This window comes from Salvelinus sp. IW2-2015, linkage group LG8 (genome assembly GCF_002910315.2).
Source record: "Salvelinus sp. IW2-2015 linkage group LG8, ASM291031v2, whole genome shotgun sequence".
NCBI lineage: Eukaryota > Metazoa > Chordata > Actinopteri > Salmoniformes > Salmonidae > Salvelinus > Salvelinus sp. IW2-2015.
The window spans coordinates 43512870-43537247 of NC_036848.1; the positions used below are offsets into that span (position 1 = coordinate 43512870).

General features: G+C 43.2%; 1 protein-coding gene across 1 annotated transcript in view; it reads left to right on the top strand.

The window, feature by feature from the left end:
• Positions 1-23766, top strand: part of si:ch211-216b21.2 (heparan sulfate glucosamine 3-O-sulfotransferase 3A1) — a 56997-nt gene extending 33231 nt beyond the window's left edge. Inside the window, exon 2 of the mRNA XM_023993452.2 lies at positions 22751-23766. Coding sequence (XP_023849220.1) covers positions 22751-23369 — 619 coding nt within the window. The 3' untranslated portion in view covers positions 23370-23766. The remainder of the gene's footprint in view (positions 1-22750) is intronic.
• The last annotated feature ends 612 nt before the right edge of the window (positions 23767-24378 follow it).

Consider the following 24378-nt stretch of genomic DNA (forward strand, 5'->3'; position numbering starts at 1 on the left):
AGCTGAAGCAGAAGCCGCCCGTCAGTCCGGAGCTGCCAGAGCCCGCCCGTCAGTCCGGAGCTGCCACCCGAGCCGCCCGTCAGTCCAAGAGGCGCCAGAGCCGCCCGTCAGTCCCAGAGGCGCCCACTCACTCCAGACTCGACCATCAGTCCAGTGGCGTCCTCTAGTACGGGGTCGGCGGTGAGGTTCCCGCTCCAGAGGCATTATTAAAGTGGGCCGAGCCAGAAGTGGAGCGGGGTCCACGTCCCTCACCAGAACCGCACCGGTGGAGTAATGCCCACCCAGACCCTCCCCTATAGGTTCAGGTTTTGCGGCCGGAGTCCGCACCTTTGGGGGGGGGGGGGTACTGATGTGGGTGGGCATTCTATGTTTGATGTCTAGGTTTTGTATTTCTATGTTTTTGGCCTGGTATGGTTCCAATCAAGAGCAGCTGTCTTATCGTTGTCTCTGATGGGAACCATACTTAGGTAGCCTGTTTTCCCACTGTTAGTTGTGGGTGGTTATTTTCTGTCTAGTGTTTGAATCACCTGTCAGAACTGTTTCGTTATTCCTTTGTTATTTTGTATTTAGTGTTCAGTTTCGAATAAATAATATGAAACAGTATCACGCTGCACCTTGGTCCCTAACTTCTTTCTTCTGAATGCCGTTACATGTATGGTATTCACATCTGCACTACATTACATTATTTATTCAAAACATTATTAACCAACCCATTATGTTAGCCTACTGTGGTCGATATCAAACCTTGTGCACTCTCCCCATCCCCTTATAAACAGTAAACACATAATGATAAACTGCGTATCATTCAAACCTGGCTTACCTACAATCAACAGTACTAAACTACTTTCTCTAACCTTCATTGGATTCGGTTTTCACTTGCATCTGTTTGACATGTCTAACAAGGACATAACAGTAGAACCTGGAATAGCTTGCCTGCGTCCGAAATGGCACCCTGTTCCCATACGAATCTGGTCAAAAGTAGTGCACTATCTGTAGGGAAACAGGTTGCCATTTGGGGATGCATCAATCATGTCTTTATCACATTGGAGTAAGATTCAGTGAAGGTGAATTAAGAGTCTCGGATCCCTGCTCAACCGAATAGAGAACATTGGGGTTTACAATATACTGTATCAACTGGGATGACATGGAATCCATGGGATGTAGTCAACCTTCCTTCTGTGAGGAATGAGAGAGAGACAAGAAAGAGAGAGAGATATGTGGGCGTCCGTGTGTGTGTGTGTGTGCGTCAAATCAAATCAAATTGTATTTGTTCACTTGCACCGAATACAACAGGTGTAGACTTGAATGCTTACTTACGAGCTCTTAACCAAAAATGCAGAGTTAAAAAGTAAGAACATTTGCAGAAAATAAATAATGAAAAATTAAACACAATAAATAACAATTAACGAGGCTATATACAAGGAGTACCGGTATCGAGTCAATGTGCAGGGGTATGAGGTAGTTGAGGTAATTGAGGTAATATTTACATGCAGGTAAGGGTAAAAGTGACTAAGCAATCAGGATAGATACTAACAGAGAGTAGCCAGCAGTCCTGTGTGTGAAGAGTGTGAAAGTGTGCTTATGTGTGTGTGTGTGTGTGTGTGTGTGTGTGTGTGTGTGTGTGTGTGTGTGTGTGTGTTGTGTGTGTGTGTTAGTGTGTGTGTGTGTGGTGTGTGTGTGTGTGTGTGTGTGTTGGCGTCAATGTGCATGTGGTGTGTGAAGCCTATATAGTGTGTGTGTGCGCATGGTTTGGGTTTTGTGTGTGTGTGTGTGTGTGTGTGTGTGTGTGTGTGTGTGTGTGTGTGGTGATGTGTGTGTGTGTGTGTGTGTGTGTGTGTGTGTTTGTGTGTGTGTGTATGTGTGTGTGTGGTGTGTGTGTGTGTGTGGGTGTGTGTGCGTGTGTGTGTGTGTAGTACAGTGATAGTGGTGAGTGGTTTGGTAGAGTCCAGTGAGTGTGCATGAACCCAGTGGAAGAGCGTTGCAAAAACAAACAAGGGGGTCAATGCATAATGATGTGCTGTGTGTGTGTGTGTGTGTGTTGTGTGTGTGTGTGTGTGTGTGTGGTGTGTGTGTGTGTGTGTGTGTGTGTGGTGGTGTGTGTGTGTGTGTTGTGTGTGTAGCTTCAGGTTATAAATTAGAGCAGGGCTTCAGACTGCACTTTATCTGTTAGTCAATAATGGAGAAAGCTTCAATACATTAACTTCATCCATCAACATTTTGAATCCTCCTTTTCTCTCCACAACCGTGGTTTTGGGCTAGAGGGCAAATCTGCCTCATAATAATCAAGTAGTTGAACAATAAGTGTTAGCTATAAATAGTCACACACACAGCAAGACACACACACACGCACTACTGTAGTTAGCAATTTATTTTCAAAAAAAATAATATAATCTTTTAACCCCTTTTCTCCCAATTTTTGTAGTGTCCAATTGGTACGGTTTACAGTCTTGCTGCATCGCTGCAACTCCGCAGTACGGACTCACGAGAGGGTCAAAGGTCAAGAGCATGCTCTCCGAAAACGGACGACCCAACCAGGCCGCACTGCTTCTTGACACATTGCCCTCCGGACAGGAGGGCGGCTCTGGCAGCTCCGGACTGACGGGCGGCTCTGGCAGCTCCGGACTGGAGGGAGAACCTGGAGGGAGGAGACGGAGAGACAACCTGGTGCGTGGGGCTGCCACAGGGGCCACCAGGCTGGGGAGACCTACAGGAGGCCTGGTGCGTGGAGGAGGCACCGGATGGACCGGGCTGTGGGGGAGCACTGGAGCTCTGGTGCACAGCCTTGGCACCAAATGGGTCTTCCAAATGGACAAAGCATACTTCCAAGCATACTTCCAAAGTTGTGGCAAAATGGCTWAAGGACAACAAAGTCAAGGTATTGGAGTGGCCATCACAAGCCCTGACCTCAATCCTATAGAAAGTTTGTGGGCAGAACTGAAAAAGCGTGTGCGAGCAAGGAGGCCTACAAACCTGACTCAGTTACAGCAGCTCTGTCAGGAGGAATGGGCCAAAATTCACCCAACTTATTGTGGGAAGCTTGTGAAAGGCTAGCCGAAAGGTTTGACCCAAGTTTGCAATTTAAAGGCAACGCTACCAAATACTAATTGAGTGTATGTGAACTTCTGACCCACTGGGAAGGTGATGAAAGAAATAAAAGCTGAAATAAATCCTTCTCTCTACTATCATTCTGACATTTCACATTCTTAAAATAAAGTGGTGATCCTAACTGACCGAAGACAGGGAATTTTCACTAGGATTAAATGTCAYGAATTGTACAAAACTGAGTTTAAATGTATTTGGCTAAGGTGTATGTAAACCTCTGACTTCAACTGTATATGAACATGGACAAATCAATGAAGAGTGTGCCCTTTTTCTACCATTGATTGAGGCATTTTATACAGAATGATACTTGTCTGGTAATAATGTCCTAGCCTGGGTACCAGACATGTTTTCTCTACATTCCACCCTAAGGAGTGGCAAGGAGTGGAATGTCAGCACAAACAGGTCTGGTACCCAGGCTAATAAAATCCTGCTTGAGTTGGTTTACCTGGTCAACACATCCGTAGCGCTTGAGATGAAGAACATCCCAGAGACTTAACTAGCGTATAATGCTCTTTGTGTGTGACATCTTCTAGAGTCCACTCACGTTTCCTGGCGCTGCTAACTGCAGTGAAACGATCATCTCGGATTTTACAAGGCCTTATTTAATAGGGCCTCTATACGCTGGAATACCTATTAGATCATAGAGGAAGGGGTTGGGAGAGAGGAACCACAGAGCAGTGGCCAGGGTAGAAACCCCTCTACTGCACCATTAAAAGGAGCAGAATTGGCTGAGATTCAACTTCCAAACAAGCCTTTATACTCTCTTACGCCCCAGTCATGTATTCAGTGAACCTCCTAAAACATAGATGATCAAAGAGGCTGGAAGGCTGAAAACACACTGAACCACACTGAAACACACTAAACACATAACACTGAACCACACTGAAACACATCATACTGAACCACACTGATGCATATCATTCTGGAAACATAACACTGAACCCCACCACAGTCAGACAGGAAGCTATGAGAGATGATTGGAAAGTCTTACCCCCAACAACATTCAGCACAACGTCCAGCAGCAGCAAAGTAAACAGCAGCATACATACAGTGGATACGACTTGTATTTTCTCAATATTAAGATCTACTGTGGATGTAAAAGTGCCAGAGTGCATCACATTGTAAACGGACGAGGAGGAGGATTGGATTGTCTTTTTGCCAGCCCATCATTTTACGGRTGTATTTACAGCTGTGTTCTAGAAATGCACTTAGGGAGGTTTAGAGAAAGCAGAGCTTGACTCACAGAGMCGTAATCTCCTATCAGACTTTCAGTTAGCTCTAATATTTATAAATCACAAGCTTTTTGTGGGGCTTCCCCGACGCTTTACTGCTTCTTTTTCTTCCTCTCTCTCTCACAAGTGTCAACATCAGCAACATACGGATGGAGGTTGGGATGGACGATCTGTGCTAGCAAAAAATTGGCTTAAAAAGGATATATTTCACTGATAGCTTATAGTGGCGGTTAGATACATTCACCAAAGACTGGAATGGAATGTTTAGATTGAATATTTGAGTGGGGTGGAAATCACCATGGTAATGGTCCAAGAGACAGAAGCGGTGTCCTTTTGTCATGGGTAATTATAGAGGAACAGATTTCTACTAAGCCTTCATTTTGGCTCTGAACAAATTCCCACTTAATTATGCTCCCATGCGTTTGACACAACTTTATTTGAAAATCACGTCAAATAAAAACTCTCCCTCTGTGAAACAGGCTCAATTTGAGGGACTCAATCTCTGTGAGGTTTCCACAAAAAATGTCAGCTACTATTCCAGAGGCTAAAGAAAGAATCAGGTTCCAAGTGGATATGCTATCAGGTCCAAAATGAATGGCATCCTTGATAAAGATGACTAAAAAAGACTGTCTAAAATAAATAATACAAATACTGAACTATAGTGAATGCATGCACGTCATTTTTTTAAACAATTATTTTATATTAATACAATTGCTCAGAAAAATGTATTTTGCGCAACAATAAATACATTAAAATAAATTAAAAAGATAGGGTCAAAATTATTGTCACCCCTGTTATCAATACACCCAATACACCCAGCACCCTCCCCTTGCGAGGATAACAACACTGAGATGTCGTTAGGGGAGATATTAGACCATTGCTCCATACAGAATCTTTCCAGATACTGTTCAGAGTATTTTTTATTCCTTGTTAAAAATATATATATTCTCTGAGCAAATGTATTAGTATAAAATATAATATTATTACTTTTTACCATAAAATATAGCTCAGTATTTGTAATATTTATTTTATACATCATTTTTTGCTCATCTTTATCAAGGGTGCCAGTCATTTTAGACCTGACTGTGCATAGAGTGACGTCTTATATTTTAATTGAGCGCATGCACAAGAAGCACCTAGAAGCTGACGCTGGGGAAATACAATACCTTGAAAATGAGCTTGGCCATTAAGCCTCCATTTTAGGTGTCTTATCTTTCTCAAGCCGTTGAGACCCTAAAAACTGACTTGGCGGAAAGAAACAGACAGAAGAGTAGTGCTGTTACTGAAGTTGATCCCCATAGCTCTGTACCGCTGCCTCCCTCCACTCAACCATCTTAAACTCCCCACAACTCTGAACAAGTGGGTCAGAGCACTATTAAAAAGTTGTGTGTGTGTGGGTGCGTGCGTGTGTGTGTGTGGGTGTGTCCGTCCCATGTCTTAGAACCTGCTAAAAACATACACTACACACACACACACCTAGATATTATACACATCCATTCAAACAATCGCTGTTTGTTCCGCTTGTTTTTCAGGGTGTTGTGGGGTAACAGTTGAAAGGAATGAAACCTGGATTGATCTTGTCAGTCCTCAGTCACACTGAACTCAGTTGAATGCTCTTTCAGTTCATGTACTGTAGCCTAGTTCAGCTTCCCCATGAGAGAGYAGAGAGAGAGAGGAGAGAATGGTCAATGTGAGACCTCGGTTGAGTTGGACAGTCTCTACAGCTGAACTCCAGTCAAATTAAAGCAAATCAAATCAAACTTTATTTGTCACATGCGCCGCATACAACAYGTGTAGACTTTACTGTGAAATGCTTACTTACAAGCCCTTAACCAACAGTGCAGTTCAAGAAGAGTTAAGAATATATTTACCAAACTAAATAAAGTAAAAAAAAGAATAAACGGTAACACAATAAGAATAACAATAATGAGGTTATATACAGGGGACACCGGTACCGAGTCAGTGTGCGGGGGTACAGGTTAGGTGAGGTAATTTGTACATGTAGGTGGGGGTGAAGTGACTATGCATAGACAATAAACAGCGAGTAGCAGCAGTGTACAAAACAAATGTGTCAATGTAAATAGTCCGGTGGCCATTTGAWTAATTGTTCAGCAGTCTTATGGCTTGGGGGTAGAAGCTGTTAAGGAGCCTTTTGGTCCTAGACTTGACGCTCCGGTACTGGTTGCCATGCGGTAGCAGAGAAAACAGGCTATGACTTGGGTGACTGGAGTCTTTGACAATGTTTTGGGCTTCCTCTGGCACCGCCTATTATATACAGTTGAAGTCGGAAGTTTACATACACCTTAGCCAAATACATTTAAACTCATTTTTTTTTTTTTACAATTCCTGACATTTAATCCTAGTGAAAATTCCCTGTCTTCGGTCAGTTAGGATCACCACTTTATTTTAAGAATGGGGAAATGTCAGATTGATAGCAGAGAGAATGATTTATTTCAGCTTTTATTTTTTTCATCACATTCCCAGTGGGTCAGAAGTTCACATACACTCAATTAGTATTTGGTAGCATTGCCTTTAAATTGCTAACTTGGGTCAAACGTTTCGGCTAGCCTTCCACAAGTTTCCCACAATAAGTTGGGTGAATTTTGGCCCATTCCTCCTGACAGAGCTGCTGTAACTGAGTCAGGTTTGTAGGCCTCCTTGCTCGCASACGCTTTTTCAGTTCTGCCCACAAATGTTCTGTAGGGTTGAGGTCAGGGCTTGTGATGGCCACTCCAATACCTTGAATATGTTGTCCTTAAGCCATTTTGCACCTGTTTCCTCCAGCATCTTCACAAGGTCCATTGCTGTTGTTCTGGGATTGATTTGCACTTTTCGCACCAAAGTACGTTCATCTGTAGGAGACAAAACGTGTCTCCTTCCTGAGCGGTATGACAGTTGCGTGGTCCCATGGTGTTTATACTTGCATACTATTGTTTGTACAGATGAACGTGGTACCTTCAGGCATTTGGAAATTGCTTCCAAGGATGAACCAGACTTGTGGAGGTCTACCATTTTTTTCCTGAGGTCTTGGCTGATTTCTTTTGCTTTTCCCATGATGTCAAGCAAAGAGGCACAGAGTTTGAAGGTAGGCCTTGAAATACTAAACAGGTACACCTCCAATTGACTCAAATGATGTCAATTAGCCTATCAGAAGCTTCTAAAGCCATGACATCATTTTCTGGAATTTTCCAAGCTGTTTAAAGGCACAGTCAACTTAGTGTATGTAAACTTCTGACCCACTGGAATTGTGATACAGTGAATTATAATCTGAATTATGAATTATAAGTGAAATATTCTCTCTGTAAACAATTGTTGGAAAAATTACTTGTCATGCACAAAGTAGATGTCCTAACCGACTTGCCAAAACTATAGTTTGTTAACAAGAAATTTGTGGAGTGGTTGAAAAACAAATTTTATTGACTCCAACCTGAGTGCATGTAAACTTCCGACTTCAACTGTAGGTCCTGGATGGCAGGAAGCTTGGCCACAGTGATGTACTGGGCCGTACGCACTACCCTCTGTTGCGCCCTATGGTGAGATGCCGAGCAGTTGCCAAACCAGGCGGTGATGCAACTGGTCAGGATGCTCTCGATGGTGCAGCTTTAGAACTTTTTGAGGATCTGGGGACCCATGCTAAATGTTTTCAGTTTCCTGAGGTGGAAAAGGCATTGTCGTGCCCTCTTCACAACTGTCTTGGTGTGTTTGGACCATGATAGTTTGTTGGTGATGTGGACACCAAGGAACTTCAAACACTTGACCCGCTCCACAGTAACTAAACTTGTGGGGACTCTTCTATCCTCTATTCTGTCTGCATCCTAAATGGCACCCTATTCGCTATGTAGTGCATAACTTTTGACCAGAGACCTATCAAAAGCCATACCAAGAGCCCTGGTCAAAAAAAGTACACTAGAAAGAGAATAAGGTGCCATTTGGGATGTGGACTCTCCTCTCTTCTGTTTTTCAATGTCTAACCGTTTTGTAATGGGATGGCTCTAGTTTATAATGTAGGTTCTATTTCTCCCCACCTCAGTCTGTCTCTCATCTTCTTCCTAAAACAGTTGTAGTGAGGAACAATTCACTAGCAGGTTTCTGCAAAGATAAGCCTTATTTTCACCCTTACGCAATGAACTGGGGACTTACACTCAGCACCAGGAAAAGTGGTCTGCTTAAAACACTGTTGATGAATTAGAAGAACATACTGCAGCTAACTATAAAATATTTACTAAACCGCATGGTGGTAGTTGATATGGAAGAAGAAAAAGGGGACAAAAAAGCACTCAGCTCTTACCAGCACAAAGAGCATCTAGCGGGGAAATGTATTTGCACACGAATTGAGAAAAAAATGACTAAGTGTAGGCTGTTTCTGTTTCAATGCATGGTATTATTCTAACACCCCGCTCAAGGACAGATAGGGTTCTATTTTCTTCCATATCCCTCCACAGTTTATGACTTTTCTAATATTATGAGTTAGGGTGGGACATTTTGTTTTATTTTTCCTTGCTTCTATTTCAGGTGGTAGCCAGACTAAACCCAACCCAAAAAGGTTTAGCTAAACTGGTGCAGAAAATCAGAAATCCATTTGACAATGGCGATTTTCCAATGGTGCTTTTCTCTGCTCTGGTGTGGTTTGAATAGGGGCGGCAGGTAGCCTAGTGGTTAGAGTGTTGGGCCAGTAACCGAAAGGTTGCTGGATTGAATCCCAGAGCTGACAATGTAAAAAATTGTTGTTTTTCCACTGAACAAGGCAGTTAACCCACTTTAGGCCGTCATTGTAAATAATAATTTGTTCTTAACTGACTAGCCTAGTTAAATAAATAAAAATATAGTATGTCAGGTTTGCAACCTATGCTTCACTTGGCTTTTTATTAGATTACAGCAGTAGTTTACATCATTGAGGGAATAGACACCAGAAGGTACTTTGAGCCTTGGAGTGTGTGTGTGTTTATGCTATGCCTCTAAATTTGGTGACAAACTGAGCAAACGGAGCGAAAACACTTGAGCATTGTTTCTTTTTTGCTCATTTGGTAGTCAGACAGCCAGCCCAAAGGGATTAACAACATAAAAATAAAAAAAGTATGTTCTACGACTCAGCTTGTTCAGCTGTAGCTTTTAAGTGAAGGACGTTGTCTTGACTGTGCTCAGACTGTTTCTTCCTTGACCTATATCATCACAGCAAAATAGGATTTGAACATTTAGTCCATAATGTCGCTTGATCGCTGGTTAGTGCAATACTTTTAATATAACCGTGTGTTAGTGTGGGTTTTCAGTGAATTTATCTAAATCATGAAGCTCATCTGCATTTCCTGTGGTGCAGGAAAAGTCTCAGCAACAAAAGAGTGATCAAGTTAAGATCCTACATCTGTACCAATCTGTTTCCCTTTACCAGTTTTCTCAGCAGTTATTGCGGTCCAATATGTTGATATTTTATCCCACTAGTCTTGCTGGTATCCCTTCATGACCCCACATAGTTTTTTATCAAAACCTTGTTGTAATTTTCTCAGAGGAAAGACTAACGGAGGTCCTGTCCTCCCTTTTTTTCCAGGAAGAGATGAGATGTCTCTTATCTAGTAATTGTGTCACTCTCCAAAATGACTTCCGACCTCTTAAAATTCCCATGCATCACTCCAACCCCCCCACAATTCCCATGTGTGATTCCATACGAAACCAGGACAACTAAATATTTTGACTAAACTGAATCCATAGAATGGTCATTTGGAGGAAGGATTTTTGACACATAGTTGACATTTACATCGAAAAGCATAATTGAGAAATAATCAAAGTTGGCATATTTATGACATTTTGGTCTTACCCAGGCCTCCTTTAAGACTCCATAATGTATAATCTGTAAGTGCTACAAAGCAAAAAATTGGGTCATATTAAGCTTTAATGCTTGCTCTGTAATATTAGTAGTATTTTGATTTCAATAACATTGTTTTAAACAATTTATGAATATTGCAAATATCAACATGTATCTGAAAAAAGAAATGGGGGGGATTTGTCAATTATTTAAAAGGGATACTACGGTATTTTGGCAATGCACCTACTGATGAAACATTATGGAGTTTTAAAGGAGGTCTGGGTAAGGCCAAAATGTCATAAATATGCCAACTTGATGAATGGGCAAGACAAAAGATTTAAGTGCCTTTGAATGGGGTATGGTAGCAGCTGGCAGGCGCACCGTTTTGTGTCAAGAACTGCAATGCACGCTCAACAGTTTCCCGTGTGTATCAAGAAAGGTCCACCACCCAAAGGACATCCAGCCAACTTGACACAAATGTGGGAAGTATTGGAGTCAACATCGGCCAGCATTCCTGTGGAACGCTTTCGACACCTTGTAGAGTCCATGCCCTGAAGAATTGAGGCTGTTCTTAGGGCAAGGGGGGAGGGGGGGGGGGGGGTTGCAACTCAATATTAGTAAGGTGTTCCTAATATTTGGTATACTCAGTGTAAATAAAGTGTAATATTGGGATGCAAACTCAAAATGTAATAAATTTCAACTCTATATCTGAGATAGTACAGGTGTCTTCTTTTTCTAAAGCCCATAACCATGTGTGTGAGGTGTATACTTTTGTTTCAAAGTAGATTTTTAAGGCTACCAATAATCACTCTGTGTGACCCTGATTTAGCCAACTGCAGTAAAAGGTTAATTCATTCTCAATTATGCTTTTAGATACAAATATCAAATATACTGTTGTCATGACGTTGGCCTGGGGGTAGCTTTATGACAGTCATAAATACCTCTCCCCCCCTTTTTCCTCTCTCTACCCTACTGATGTGACATTTGGTTAACATAGAGATTCTGGGAACATCAGAAGGTGGGGGGAAATGAACTATATTCTGGTAATCCGACCAATTGAACATATGCGGTGGTACTTAATGAATATGATGTCAGTTCGGTTGTCATCTGAGACATTCTCATCAATAATAGGAGGACATAAACTCTACAGTGGAAAGTCTGCACATTGTAGTTATCAGATTCACATGGAATTGTTGTTCAATTTAAATGTTTGAATATAAAATTATTGGTGAAGAGATGAAATGTAATTTTAGATTCCAAATGAGAGATTTGGGTTTTCATAAGGTTAGGGCTCTGCTCAATCAGTGGCCCGCCCCTGTGAAGAGACATGGGTTATAAAACTTTTCAAACACACCCTTCTCGCTCCACTATATAAAGCCTTGACGAAAATATAACCTCCTGTTCCAAGTACGTGAGGTCTGCAGCCTTTTGCGTTAAAAGGACTAACATGTCAACTACAGAACTAAGCCAACCTCAGCGTGAGCTTTGGTTGCGAATGGTATGAACTTTGAACTCTTATTCACTACAGAAGTGATACCTCCTAGCCGTTGAGTTAGCAACAGCAGCTGCAAACGTGGGCTGGGAAAGAACAGACAGAGTATCCCGTCTACCACACAACGACATTACTACAACGTATTCAATTTACCACCAGAGACATTCTTCAAAGGACAAAGGACTCGGTTGGGCAACACGGCCTTCCATCTACCACCAACCTACCGAAGCGCAGCTCAGAGTAAATATTTATTTACATTTTCCAAATGGGCGGTAATTTAGAATGCATAAGATACTGTATTTACGATAACATGGCTTCTCCCTTGGTTCCTCAAGTCTTCCCGCTCTTTCACTCAAAACCAGCCCCCTTTTCTTTTGTGTAACCAGCTGTCATATCTGTTCCGCCCGCTAGGGACGTTTTCCTTTATGACGTAATTTGTAATCAAGGTATGATTCATTCTGTGTATATGAAATTCTGTGTGATTAGTTAGGTATTTAGTAAATAAATATTTAAACCCAATTTTGTATTGCTGATTCAACTTGTTAGCCAGGGTTCGTGAAGATAACCAAGAATTTACAACTTTCAGATGAGACTGAAATAAGGTGACGATTAATATTGACTGCTATTGATGTAAAATATTACTAGGTCTTTAAGAGTTTATTCGGAAGATAACAGCTCTATAAATATTATTTCGTGGTGCCCCGACTTTCTAGTTAATTACATTTACATGATTAGCTCAATCAGGTAATATTAATTACGGAGAAAGGATTTTATAGAATAGCATGTCATATCACTTAATCCGGCATAGCCAAAGACACACACTGTATGTCAACAATCTTTTCTCCAAAGGACCATTCAATGGATTACATTTCGTGAAAATCCCCCCAAATCATGGTATTTTTTTGTCCTGGTTTTGTATGGAATCACTCATGTGCTCTTCCTGTTTGTAGATTATTTGGTTTTCCTCAAAGTGCCTGTCAGTCGCGTGAAAAAAGACATTTGGTCTCAAATGAGCAATATAAGGACCGTATCTGGTAGAACTGAGTCACCCACAATCAAGGTGTCACAACTTGAAGCAGATGTATCTGCATGCAGAATATATCTCTCTAATGCAATCTAATGAGATAATTAGTCTTTAATGACGTACGATTTCCTCAAGTTGTTTTCCAAAGGGCAGAGGGGACATCAGTAATAGCTATGTGGCTTGGACAGCTACACTGCATGGCAATGTGAACCCCGGGCGGGAGGGGTGGACTTTGTAACACAGTCAGGGGGATTTTGAGATATAGATCACAGGAGGGTTAGTAGTAGAGGAGGGGAATGGACAGGGGAGATTATAAATACGCTAGGGGAATAAAGAGCAGGTGAACAGACAGATCCCAGTGGCATGGAGCTCTGGAGCTGACAGGGGCAGGAGGAGGGACACTAAGCCCAAACGGGGAGCAGGATTTGGGGTTAGTCTCACACCTGTAATCCCCCGACCCCAACCACCATGATAAACGGCTGGATCTCTCACCACCGGAGCTGTTGGTGACAACCGTTACCCAGTATCACAGTTTACTTTCTACACCAACCACTGCCACCAAGTGCAGCTACAGTATATAAAAATAACCATGGGATGGAATGAAACGGGGAGTAATTCTATTATATAGCTAGCTCACCTGTCCTTTTATTTTGTCACTTGTTAGAGATTACAGTTGGAATCCCTGATGTTTCAGTGGAGTACATAAAGTTAAACAGTTGTTTCTCCATCTCACATCATAGCCTACTACTTTAACTCCCCTCTCACATCACATCTCCTATGCCAGCCCAGCCCAGTCCCAGTGCCTGGGGCGTTTGCTAGCCCCAGGGCCGGTTGAGGTGCTACATTGTTACCAGAGGGGTTGACAGAGCTGTAAAGTAGCAGACCCAGCAGAACAGGAGCAGGCAGACATACCAGCACACACAGCAGTCAATTCTCTAAATCACTGCCCCCCCCCCCCCCCCCCCCCCAGCCCTATCCCCCCCCTGACCTCAGCTCGAGACCAGTGACCTGGAAAATGGCTGCTGAGCAGAGCTGCGGACAGAGAGCCAAGCGCTTCCCCTCCTTTTCCCTCCCCTGCAGACAGCAGAAATATTCAGCCAATTACCAGATGATTATCTGGTCACAACACCATCCACGGCTGCCGGGTGGGAAATACTCTGGGAGTGGATGAGTGGATGTACAGCATGCTTGGCTGGCTGTCAGCCTCTCTCCACACTGGAAGGGAATAATTAATCAAAGGCTTCTACATGGGAAGAAGTGGCCTGGGATGCCCACTCCACTAGCCTTTTGGCCATTATACCTCCATTGACAGACATGTACAGATATAGGATCTTAATTTGACCTGTATTGTCGCAGCAAAATAATCCTACAGGTTTTGAACATTTAGGACTCCCTAGTGGCGCAGCAGTCTAAGGCACTGCGTCTCAGTGCAAGAGGCGTCACTACAGTCCCTGGTTTGAATCCAGGCTGTGATTGGAAGTCCCATAGGGCGGCGCACAATTGGCCCAGCGTCATCCGTCATTGTAAATAAGAATTTGTTCTTAACTGACTTGCCTAGTTAAATAAAGTCCATAATATTGTTGGTTAGGCTATTAGCTGGTCAAAATGAGGCTATGTGAAACTGTAATACTGTTAATATAACTGTGTGTTAGAGCAGGTTTTCAATGAATTTATGTAAATCTCAGCAACAAAAGAATAATCAAAGTAAGATCCTACATCTGTAGAAGTAAATGAGGGATCCCCCTTCTTCACAGGTCCCCAGACACACATTCATTTGGGCCAGACATTAGACCCAGTCCAACCCCAGACCCTTTCATTCCCCAGCACCTTTCTGATTCATATGGGATAAAGCAGAGGGATTTGCTCACTTGCTAGTTTTGTTGTTTTGTTACATTGGATTGGGGAAACGTAAGCCGTGATGCATCAGACGCCTTGTGCCAAAGTGTTCTTTTTATAGACAACCTTACAAAGGACTCATTGACTGATATAACAGGGAATAGTCCCCCCAATGAGTGTTGGCAGGCTACATTGCCTAGTTAGTAGAACCATATGAGGGTATTCTCTCAGAGTACAGTTTATACCATGTTCTGTTGCACATACTGTACCTTCATAAAAACAATATTGGTTATTTGTTTGCACTCCCATAAATTTACCCCTCAACCTTTGTCATTTTCAAATTTTGGGGTGACACCATAAATCGTCATTTTGCTTTCCACTTTCCGCTATATCTATGTTAGTTTTAGCATCAAAATTGAAATATAAAAAAAGGTTAGGCTCACATAATGTATATCTTTATTCAGTTCTGCTCTGTAGTCGCGTTGTTTCACGAGTTGAAACCTGCTGCCTGTATGTCATGCATCAGTGTGTATGAGTAGTCCTATTCTAGCAGCGCGAAAAAGACATCAAAGCAGCGCTGTGGAACCGCAGTAAATCTCAGGCAAATCTCTTGGAAGGTGCCTCGTTCGTTACATCACCTAAGCTGACAATAAAGTTTCATTAGAAAGAACTGCATGCGGTTCCTGTTGGAATGGAAATAAATACTCTTGTATAGTCCACATAAACCAGAGCCGCTCTCTGCTCTCTTCCCTGGGCTCTCCTTTACCGTGGCCAACATGAGTAAAACATTTAAACGTGTAAACCCTCGCAAGGCTGCCGTGCCAGACGGCATCCCTAGCCGCGTCCTCAGACCCTGGGTCTCGACCGCACCCTGTGCAACTGGGTCCTGGACTTTCTGACAGGCCGCCCCCAGGTGGTGAAGGTAGGAAACAACATCTCCACCCCGCTGATCCTCAACATTGAGGCCCCACAAGGGTGCGTTCTCAGCCCTCTCTTGTACTCCCTGTTCACCCATCAATCAAATGTATTTATAAAGCCCTTCTTACATCAGCTGATGTCACAAAGTGCTGAACAGAAACCCAGCCTAAAACCCCAAATAGCAAGCAATGCAGGTGTAGAAGCACGGTGGCTAGGAAAAACTCCCTTGACAGGCCGGAAACCTAGGAAGAAACCTAGAGAGGAACCAGGCTATGAGGGGTGGCCAGTCCTCTTCTGGCTGTGCCGGGTGGAGATTATAACAGAACATGGCCAAGATGTTCAAATGTTCATAGATGACCAGCAGGGTCAAATAATAATAATCACAGTGGTTGTAGAGGGTGCAACAGGTCAGCACCTCAGGAGTAAATGTCAGTTGGCTTTTCATAACCGATCATTCAGAGTATCTCTACCGCTCCTGCTGTCTCTAGAGAGTTGAAAACAGCAGGTCTGGGACAAGGTAGCACGTCCGGTGAACAGGTCATGGTTCCATAGCCGCAGGCAGAACAGTTGAAACTGGAGCAGCTCGACCAGATGGACTGGGGACAGCAAGGAGTCATCAGGCCAGGTAGTCCTGAGGCATGGTGCTAGGTCTCAGGTCCTCAGAGAGAGAGAGAAAGAGAGAAAGAAAGAGAAAAAGAGAGAGAAAAGAGAGAGAGAGAGAGAGATAATTAGAGCAAGCATACTTAAATTCACACAGGACACCAGATAAGATAGGACTCCAGATATAACAGACTGACGCTAGCCCCCCGACACAAACTATTGCAGCATAAATACCGGAGGCTGAGACAGGAGGGGTCGGGAGACACTGTGGCCCCGTCCGACGATACCCCCGGACAGGGCCAAACAGGCAGGATATAACTCCGCCCACTTTGCCAAAGTACAGCCCCCACACCACTAGAGGGATATCAACCACCAACTTACTATCCTGAGACAAGGCCGAGTATTGCCCATGAAGATCTCCCCACGGCACGAACCCAAGGGGGGGCGCCAACCCGGACAGGAAGATCACGTCAGTGACTCAACCCACTCAAGTGGCGCACCACTCCTAGGGACGGCATGGAAGAGCACCAGTAAGCCAGTGACTCAGACCCTGTAATAGGGTTTGAGGCAGAGAATCCCAGTATAGAGAGGGGAACCAGCCAGMCAGTGACAGCAAGGGCGGTTTCTTGCTCCAGTGCCTTTCCGTTCACCTTCACACTCCTGGGCCATGACTGCGTGGCTTGATTACCAACCACGATGAGACGGCCTACAGGAAGGGGGTGAGGGCCCCCGGAGTGTGGTGTCAGGAAATTAACCTCTCACTCATCGTCAACAAAACAAAGGAGATGATCGTGAACTTCAGGAAACAGCAGAGGGAGCATCCCCCCATCCACATCGACGGGACAGTAGTGGAGAAGGTGGAAAGTTTTAAGTTCCTCGGCGTACACATCATGGACAAACTGGAATGGTCCACCCACACAGACAGCGCCTCTTCAACCTCAGGAGGCTGAAGAAATTTGGCTTGTCACCTAACTTTTACAGATGCACAATCGAGAGCYTCCTGTCGGGCTGTTTCACCGCCTGGTACGGCAACTGCTCCGCCCACAACCGCTCTCCAGTAGGTTGTGCGGTCTGCACAACGCATCACCGGGGGCAAACTACCTGCCCTCCAAGACACCTACAGCACCCGATGTCACAGGAAGGCCAAAAAGATAGTCAAGGGCAACAACCACCCGAGCCACTGCCTGTTCACCCCGCTACCATCCAGAAGGCGAGGTTAGTACAGGTGCATCAAAGCTAGGACCGAGAGACTGAAAAACAGCTTCTATCTCAAGGCCATCAGACTGTTAAACAGCCATCATTAACATTGAGTGGCTGCTGCCAACATACAGACTCAAATCTCTGGCCACTTTAATACATGTAATAAATGGATTTAATAAAGGTATCACTAGTCATATTAAATAACGCCACTTTAATCATGTCTACATATCCTACATTACTCACCTCATATGTATATACTGTATTCTATACGATCTACTGCATCTTGCCTATGCTGCTCGGTCATTGCTCATCCATATATTTATATGTACATATTCTTATTCATCCCTTTACATTTGTGTGTATAAGGTAGTCGTTGTGAATTTGTTAGATTACTTGTTAGATATTACTGCACTGTCGGAACTAGAAGCACAAGCATTTCGCTACACTTGCATTAACATCTGCTAACCATGTGTATGTGACTAATAGACTTTGATTTGATTTATAGTCCTCCCAGACCTGTGAATGGATCTATCTGGGTTCAACTTCAAACTCTCTCCCCACTCAATCCTCAGTCTGCACTCCTTGGGAATACATTTAGAGATGTCTTTATTTCTTTAGAATTGCAGAGTTTATTTACAATATCAATCCTCCTTTGAAATATTCATGGAAGCCAAACATCTGGAAAGTTCTGCTTTGTAGAAGAAGAAGAACATGGTTATGGCTAATAGGTGTCTGTTCACATGACTATATTTGTTAGGGGACCTATACTATTCTTACTGTAATCACCACAAAGGTTGCATTCCAAATGCCCCCTTATTCCCTTTATATTACACTGTGCACTACTGTTGACCAGGGCTAATAGGGCTCAGGGTGCCATTATGGACACAGCCTATATCTGATGCTTCAGTTGAGGAGCTGGTGGATAACCTCAATGAACCACAGTCTCATTCCTGTACTCTGCACCTCCGAAGGGAGCAGACCATAAACCAGGGTGATTGCTCTGCCTGTAAAGGAGATGGACCAGAGATAATGTGAATGGAAAGAAAGCTTGTTCCCTGCAGTTTAGCCCCTCCTCCCTTCCCCCTCCTCCCCCCCTGATACAGCTGTAGGTGTGCTGCCTCTCATTGACACTGAGAGGACTGGAGTCAGGTGTCAGTCAATGTTGGGGGTGCAGTGCGAATGTCAGAACACAGGAGAGCCTTGTAGCCCCCTGTCCCCATCAACCACTTCCTTCTCGTGTTGGCTTACTTCTTGTCTTATCAACCCACTTCCTGTCTCTCTGTCTGTCACCATGGTAGCCCTGACCTTGTGAAATGAGGCTGCCAGGTTAGAGTCACTCAGGATGCTCAGGCTCTTTTCCCTGGATGCATCTGTACCCCTGTACTTCTGTGCTGGGCCTAGAAAGGCAGAAGAGGCACCATAAACCATTGATTTCCACTTTAAAAATGCACTATGCAGAAATCTCTACACCATTTTCTGGTTGCTAAAATTCTAATAGTTTGCCTAATTTCAGTTTATGTGACAAAACAAGCAAGTATCATGTAAATCATTGTACCATCTAAACCGCTGTGAAATATATTTTCCATAAAAAATATTGTATTTTCAGCTGTTTGAAGCTGGTGTACAAAACCAAAAGTAAAAGACACAAAAACAAAACTTAAGAATGTGAAGCATAGAAATAGTGCACATAGAACTGATCTACCTCTTCTTAGACTTGTTTTCTATGAGAATGACATATCTATAATACACATTTCTATGTGAATTTGGTCAGGTCATCCAAAAAGTGACATATTGCAGCTTTAAAATGTCAGAATAGATTTTGAATCTGTATCAACCCCTACAAAAATGTCCATTAATTATAATCCACATAATAATTCACATTTCCTTTTGCTGCAGGATACTTTTCCAGCTTTAGCAAACTGGCTCAAATTAAGTTCCTACATCTGTATAGATCTTGGCAGAAAATTAGGTATCATGGCGGAACCCAGAAGACATTGCCCAAATTGAAGGTGTTAATGTTTTGTGTGAAACCAAATCCTCTGTTTTCAGACTGGATATTTACATATACAGTACCAGTCAAAAGTTTGGACACAACTACTCATTCCAGAGTTTTTCTTTATTTTAACTATTTTCTACATTGTAGGATAATAGTAAAGACATAACAACTATGAAATAATTACATATGTAATCATGTAGAAACAAATCAAAATAGATTTGAGATTTGAGATTCTTCAAATAGCCACCCTTTGCCTTGATGACAGCTTTGCACACTCTTGGCATTCTCTCAACCAGCTTCATGAGGTAGTCACCTGGAATGCATTTCTATTAACAGGTGTGCCTTGTTAAAAGTTAATTTGTGGAATTTCTTTCCTTTTCAATGCGTTTGAGCCATTCAGTTGTGTTGTGGCCACCAGCTAGGGGACCTGAGAGAGGCTGGGCCCTCCTCCCCATTCTGACCAGCTAGGGGACCTGAGAGAGGCTGGGCCCTCCTCCCCATTCTGAAGCTAGGGGACCTGAGAGAGGCTGGGCCTCCTCCCATTCTGACCAGCTAGGGGACCTGAGAGAGGCTGGCCCTCCCTCCCATTTTGACCAGCTAGGGGACCTGAGAGAGCCTGGGCCTCCTCCCATTCTGACCAGCTAGGGGACCTGAGAGAGGCTGGCCTTCCCCCCTCATAACAGCTAGTAGTTGCACGGCCAGTAAACTGCGTCTGCCATGGGAGCAGCGCGGGTAGGCGACTTTGTCAGCACACACACACAAACACACACACACACACACACATACACTGGGCTTTAAGCAGAATTGCACCAGCAGAGAGATAGAGAGAGCTAGGATAAATAATTGAAGTGTGCATTCTGTACTTTGGTGAATTTTAAAGCTGTATTCTGCAGAGGCTGTAAATGTCGGGGAGAAGGAGACGTTAATGATTCATGGGCTGCTTTTATCTGCTTTGGTTCAGGTCACTGTCCTGAAGGAACTCGGGGCATTGGGGAGAGGGGGGAGAGGCAGGAAAGGTGGGGTGTCATGACCGAAAAGATTAGCCTGTTTCTCGCCTCAGTGTGTTTGTGTGTGTGTGAGTTCTCAGTGAAAAACGCGCCRGCACAGATGACATTTTTGCCAAAGAAAACGTTAAACCAAATATTATGGCTGAGCTGCCTGCCCAGTTGAACTTTTTTGCTATAAATATTTGAGGTGGAATTTATGGATATTCTTTTATCACCGGGATTTAATTTCCTAAATGTGTTCCAAATGATGGAATAGGGTGCCATTTGAACACACCCCTATAGTCCAACACATTTAGGAAAATGTGCCTTTACGACTGCTCTCGCTATGATTACTATGTCTCTGCTATGTTCTGTTCACTCATCTGCGACGGTTGATAAGGTGCCCTGAAACATAAGGTTTCTCTTTTCCAAATGAAGTGTCCAATAAATGTGATATTGAAACAAAAACATAACAGTTATCACAATGTTCTGCGTTCCAATTCTAACACTTGTAATTTCTCAATATCTAATGAATAACAACGCGTGAATATATCCAGGCAGCAATGAATCAAATCGTGGTTCTAAAATACTCTATTAGATGTCGTTCCAAATTCGGATTCAGGTAAGCTTTATAAGCATTTTGTTCCACTGCTGCTTGTCACAAAAGAAGGATGTTTTTTTCCTGCTGAGGAAATGTTGTTAATGTTGTTAACATATGTTGTTGTTTTTGTTACTAGCGATACAGTACGTTATTGGTATTAACATGGGTAACCGGATCCCGGGACTGTCAAATGAAATGACAGGAACCGGGAAATTAGGCCCTTCAAATGTTTTCCTCCAATGTCGCACTAATGCAATTCCACAAAATACATAACATGCACAGCAGCAGATTAGCCAAAAATGTTATCACATTATCCTAACAGGTTGTTTGCATAGAAGCATTTAGCCTAGCATATTTACTTCACACAAAGTCACCATTAATTCAAAGCACACGTGTAATTGACACTGAACGACTGCACACACGACCCAAATGCAATTAATAAACCCTGCAAGGAAACCTAGAGTATAGACTATAAACATGTGTGCCTCTTTGAGCAGTCATTGTGACTCTTCAGACAGTCACACATTTGATAGGCCTACGCACAATTCACTACATAGGCATCTTTGTCACAGACATTCAATCTGTTAAGTGTTAACAACTCAGAGAGGCATGAGGGACAATTCAACTTTCCTTTCCTAGAGCCTATGCTATTTTTCTATCCAGTCCCATTCCCACCTGAATTCCAAAATCCTGACTCCTGTCTCGCTTGAAAATTCCTAACTTTATTCTGTAATCCATAGTTTGCAATGCATTATCAAAGTACGTCTCTCGCCTATGCATGTCAAAATACCGGTATAACGTGTCCCCCGATTCTCTGCGATGTCTCTTAGGTCAATTTGCTGCCCATATGAGAGCTTCGGTAGAGAATGTGTGGTCAACAAACGGGATGATAGTACAGTAGATATGGATATATTTTTAAACACAGTTGGTCTAGTTTGAGATACCTTAAACTATTTCCTCTCTTCATATCCTCGTTTTTCATGAGCTGATCTGCTATCTMTATAGATCATCAACTCGATTTTGCCAAATATAGGAGATATTCTGTAATTTGTTGAAGGAAGTTATCCAGCAACTTTGGTCATTTGACTTTCGTTTGACTGACGTTACAAAGTTTGTATGATTTGACAACGCTCTACTCGGGGTGCGCTCTGTCGAGATAGCCTACTGCTGAATTTTCTATTTCTTTAACTAGGCATGCGTTGAATTAATTAAGGAAGATGATAAAGCTTGGAATTTATGAACGGCCTGTTTAGCAATTCACAGCAATGACATTTGCGATCAAAGATAGTTACTCTATCATTACTAAATATTTTTATTTTCTCTGAAATCTTTACATAGTGGCGCCATGAAGCTGGCAATGTGGTGCAACGACAATCTTATTTGGGGAGAACCCTGGCATAGTGACCATATATTGGTATTAAACACTTTAAATGGGCAATTACGATTTTTGCGGTGTTTCCTGTGACTCTCGGGATAAATATCAATTATTCCAGGTATTGAAAGTTGTTAGATTTTCAGGAAAATATTCATCCTTAGTATGTCAGATGGATGGAGATTGACAGAGATCCTCTTAGCGCTTTTCCGTGTTGTGTGTGAGAGTGAGGGATACCCTCCAAATGGACCCTAGGAAGAAGATCTCTGGGTTTCCGTAGCCCTTTGGCTGCATTAGGAAACACTTGGAGAGACGTCCGTTCCCTCGCTCTACACAACTGTCAATACTCTCAGAGAAGTGGTTGAGTGTAGGTGCTGATGTGATGCTGTACATTCCACCCCTGCTTCTCTGGCTAGTAGTAAAGCTTGCCAACATACTATAGCCGCCTGCTAAGGAATAAAGTGTTACATGTGTTTTGTATTTTCTCAGTCTCACGTTTGGTGTGTTTTGAACTGTGTTATCGTTGTCAAAGTTTATATGTAGTCATGAATTTGCTTTTTATCCTATCCATTTCTTCTCCTCTTTTCTCCTCAGGGAGCTGATGCCCAAGACCCTGGAGGGCCAGATCACCATGGAGAAGACCCCCAGCTACTTTGTGACCAGAGAGGCCCCAGCCCGGATCTCCGRRATGTCCCGGGACACCAAGCTMATCGTGGTMGTGKGGGACCCCYTKACCAGGGCCATCTCTGACTACACYCAGACGCTGTCCAAGAASCCKGACATTCCCACCTTRGAGAGCCTGACCTTCAAAAACAGGACWACGGGGCTCATRGACACYTCCTGGAGCGCCATCCAGATCGGRATCTATGCCAAGCACCTGGACAACTGGCTGCAGTACTTCCCCATGGYRCAYATRCTGTTRGTGAGRGGGGAGCGTCTGATCAGCGACCCGGCCGGAGAGCTGGGCCGGGTGCAGGACTTCCTGGGYCTCAAGAGGATCATCACWGACAAACACTTCTACTTCAACCAGACCAAGGGCTTCCCCTGCCTCAAGAAGGCTGAGGGCAGCAGCAAGCCCCACTGCCTGGGCAAAACCAAAGGGCGGACCCACCCCAACATCCACCCAGAGGTGGTGCAGAGGCTACGGGACTTCTACAGGCCTTTCAACATGAAGTTCTACCAGATGACAGGACATAACTTTGGTTGGGATTGATGGATGTCAATTTGGGAAGAAGCATTGGTTTTTTTCTCTCTGTAATTCAATGAATGGCAAAAAAAAGACATGGGAGATATTGCTATATATATGTAAAATGTACAGAAATCTATTTTATAATAATTTATTTTTTATTTCTAAGCAATTAATTCACTAAGCTGCCTAACCATATTGTACATACATAGCATCTGGCCCACATTTATTTCCTTTTTTTAATTTTTTTTTTACATTCCACATTTTATTTTGTTTCTTTATTCTTTCCTTAATGGTCCCTCATGTCAACTCAGCAGAGTTAAAATGGTCCCTCGTGTCAACTCAGCAGAGTTAAAATGGTCCCTCATGTCAACTCAGCAGAGTTAAAATGGTCCCTCATGTCAACTCAGCAGAGTTAAAATGGTCCCTCNACCAAAGGGCGGACCCACCCCAACATCCACCCAGAGGTGGTGCAGAGGCTACGGGACTTCTACAGGCCTTTCAACATGAAGTTCTACCAGATGACTGGACAGATATTTGGTTGGAACGATTGACTGGGCCTCAAGTACTGGATGTTCAGTGGAGAACACTGAGGACTATTGACACTACCAAATGACTGTGCGACATCCACAATACTAAGCCTAGAAGCAATATTTGTCTATGAGAGAGAAGAAAGTAGCCTAATCTGCTCTTACTGGCAAGCCAGATATGCAATATGTTTCACTGTGTTACGTATTCCTCCATCTGAACTGCCTCAAAACCAATATCAGCAGCCTACAAGATGCTGGTTGAAGAAAATGCATGTGGTGGTTCCAATACAGAAAGATACTGTTGGTACTGTCTCTACATCTCTACAAGGTTTTCCCACCACTATCAGAGTGAAGTGTTTTCTGTTTGGAACCTTCCAGTGCTGCAAAAGACAAATATGCAGTGGTGTTTCTGAAATGTTATTTGAAATGGCACAGAGAGATGTTGGATATAAAGTCTTGTCTGAGTGGTTCTATGCCATACTTTAAAGCAAACCTAGCTGCTTTGC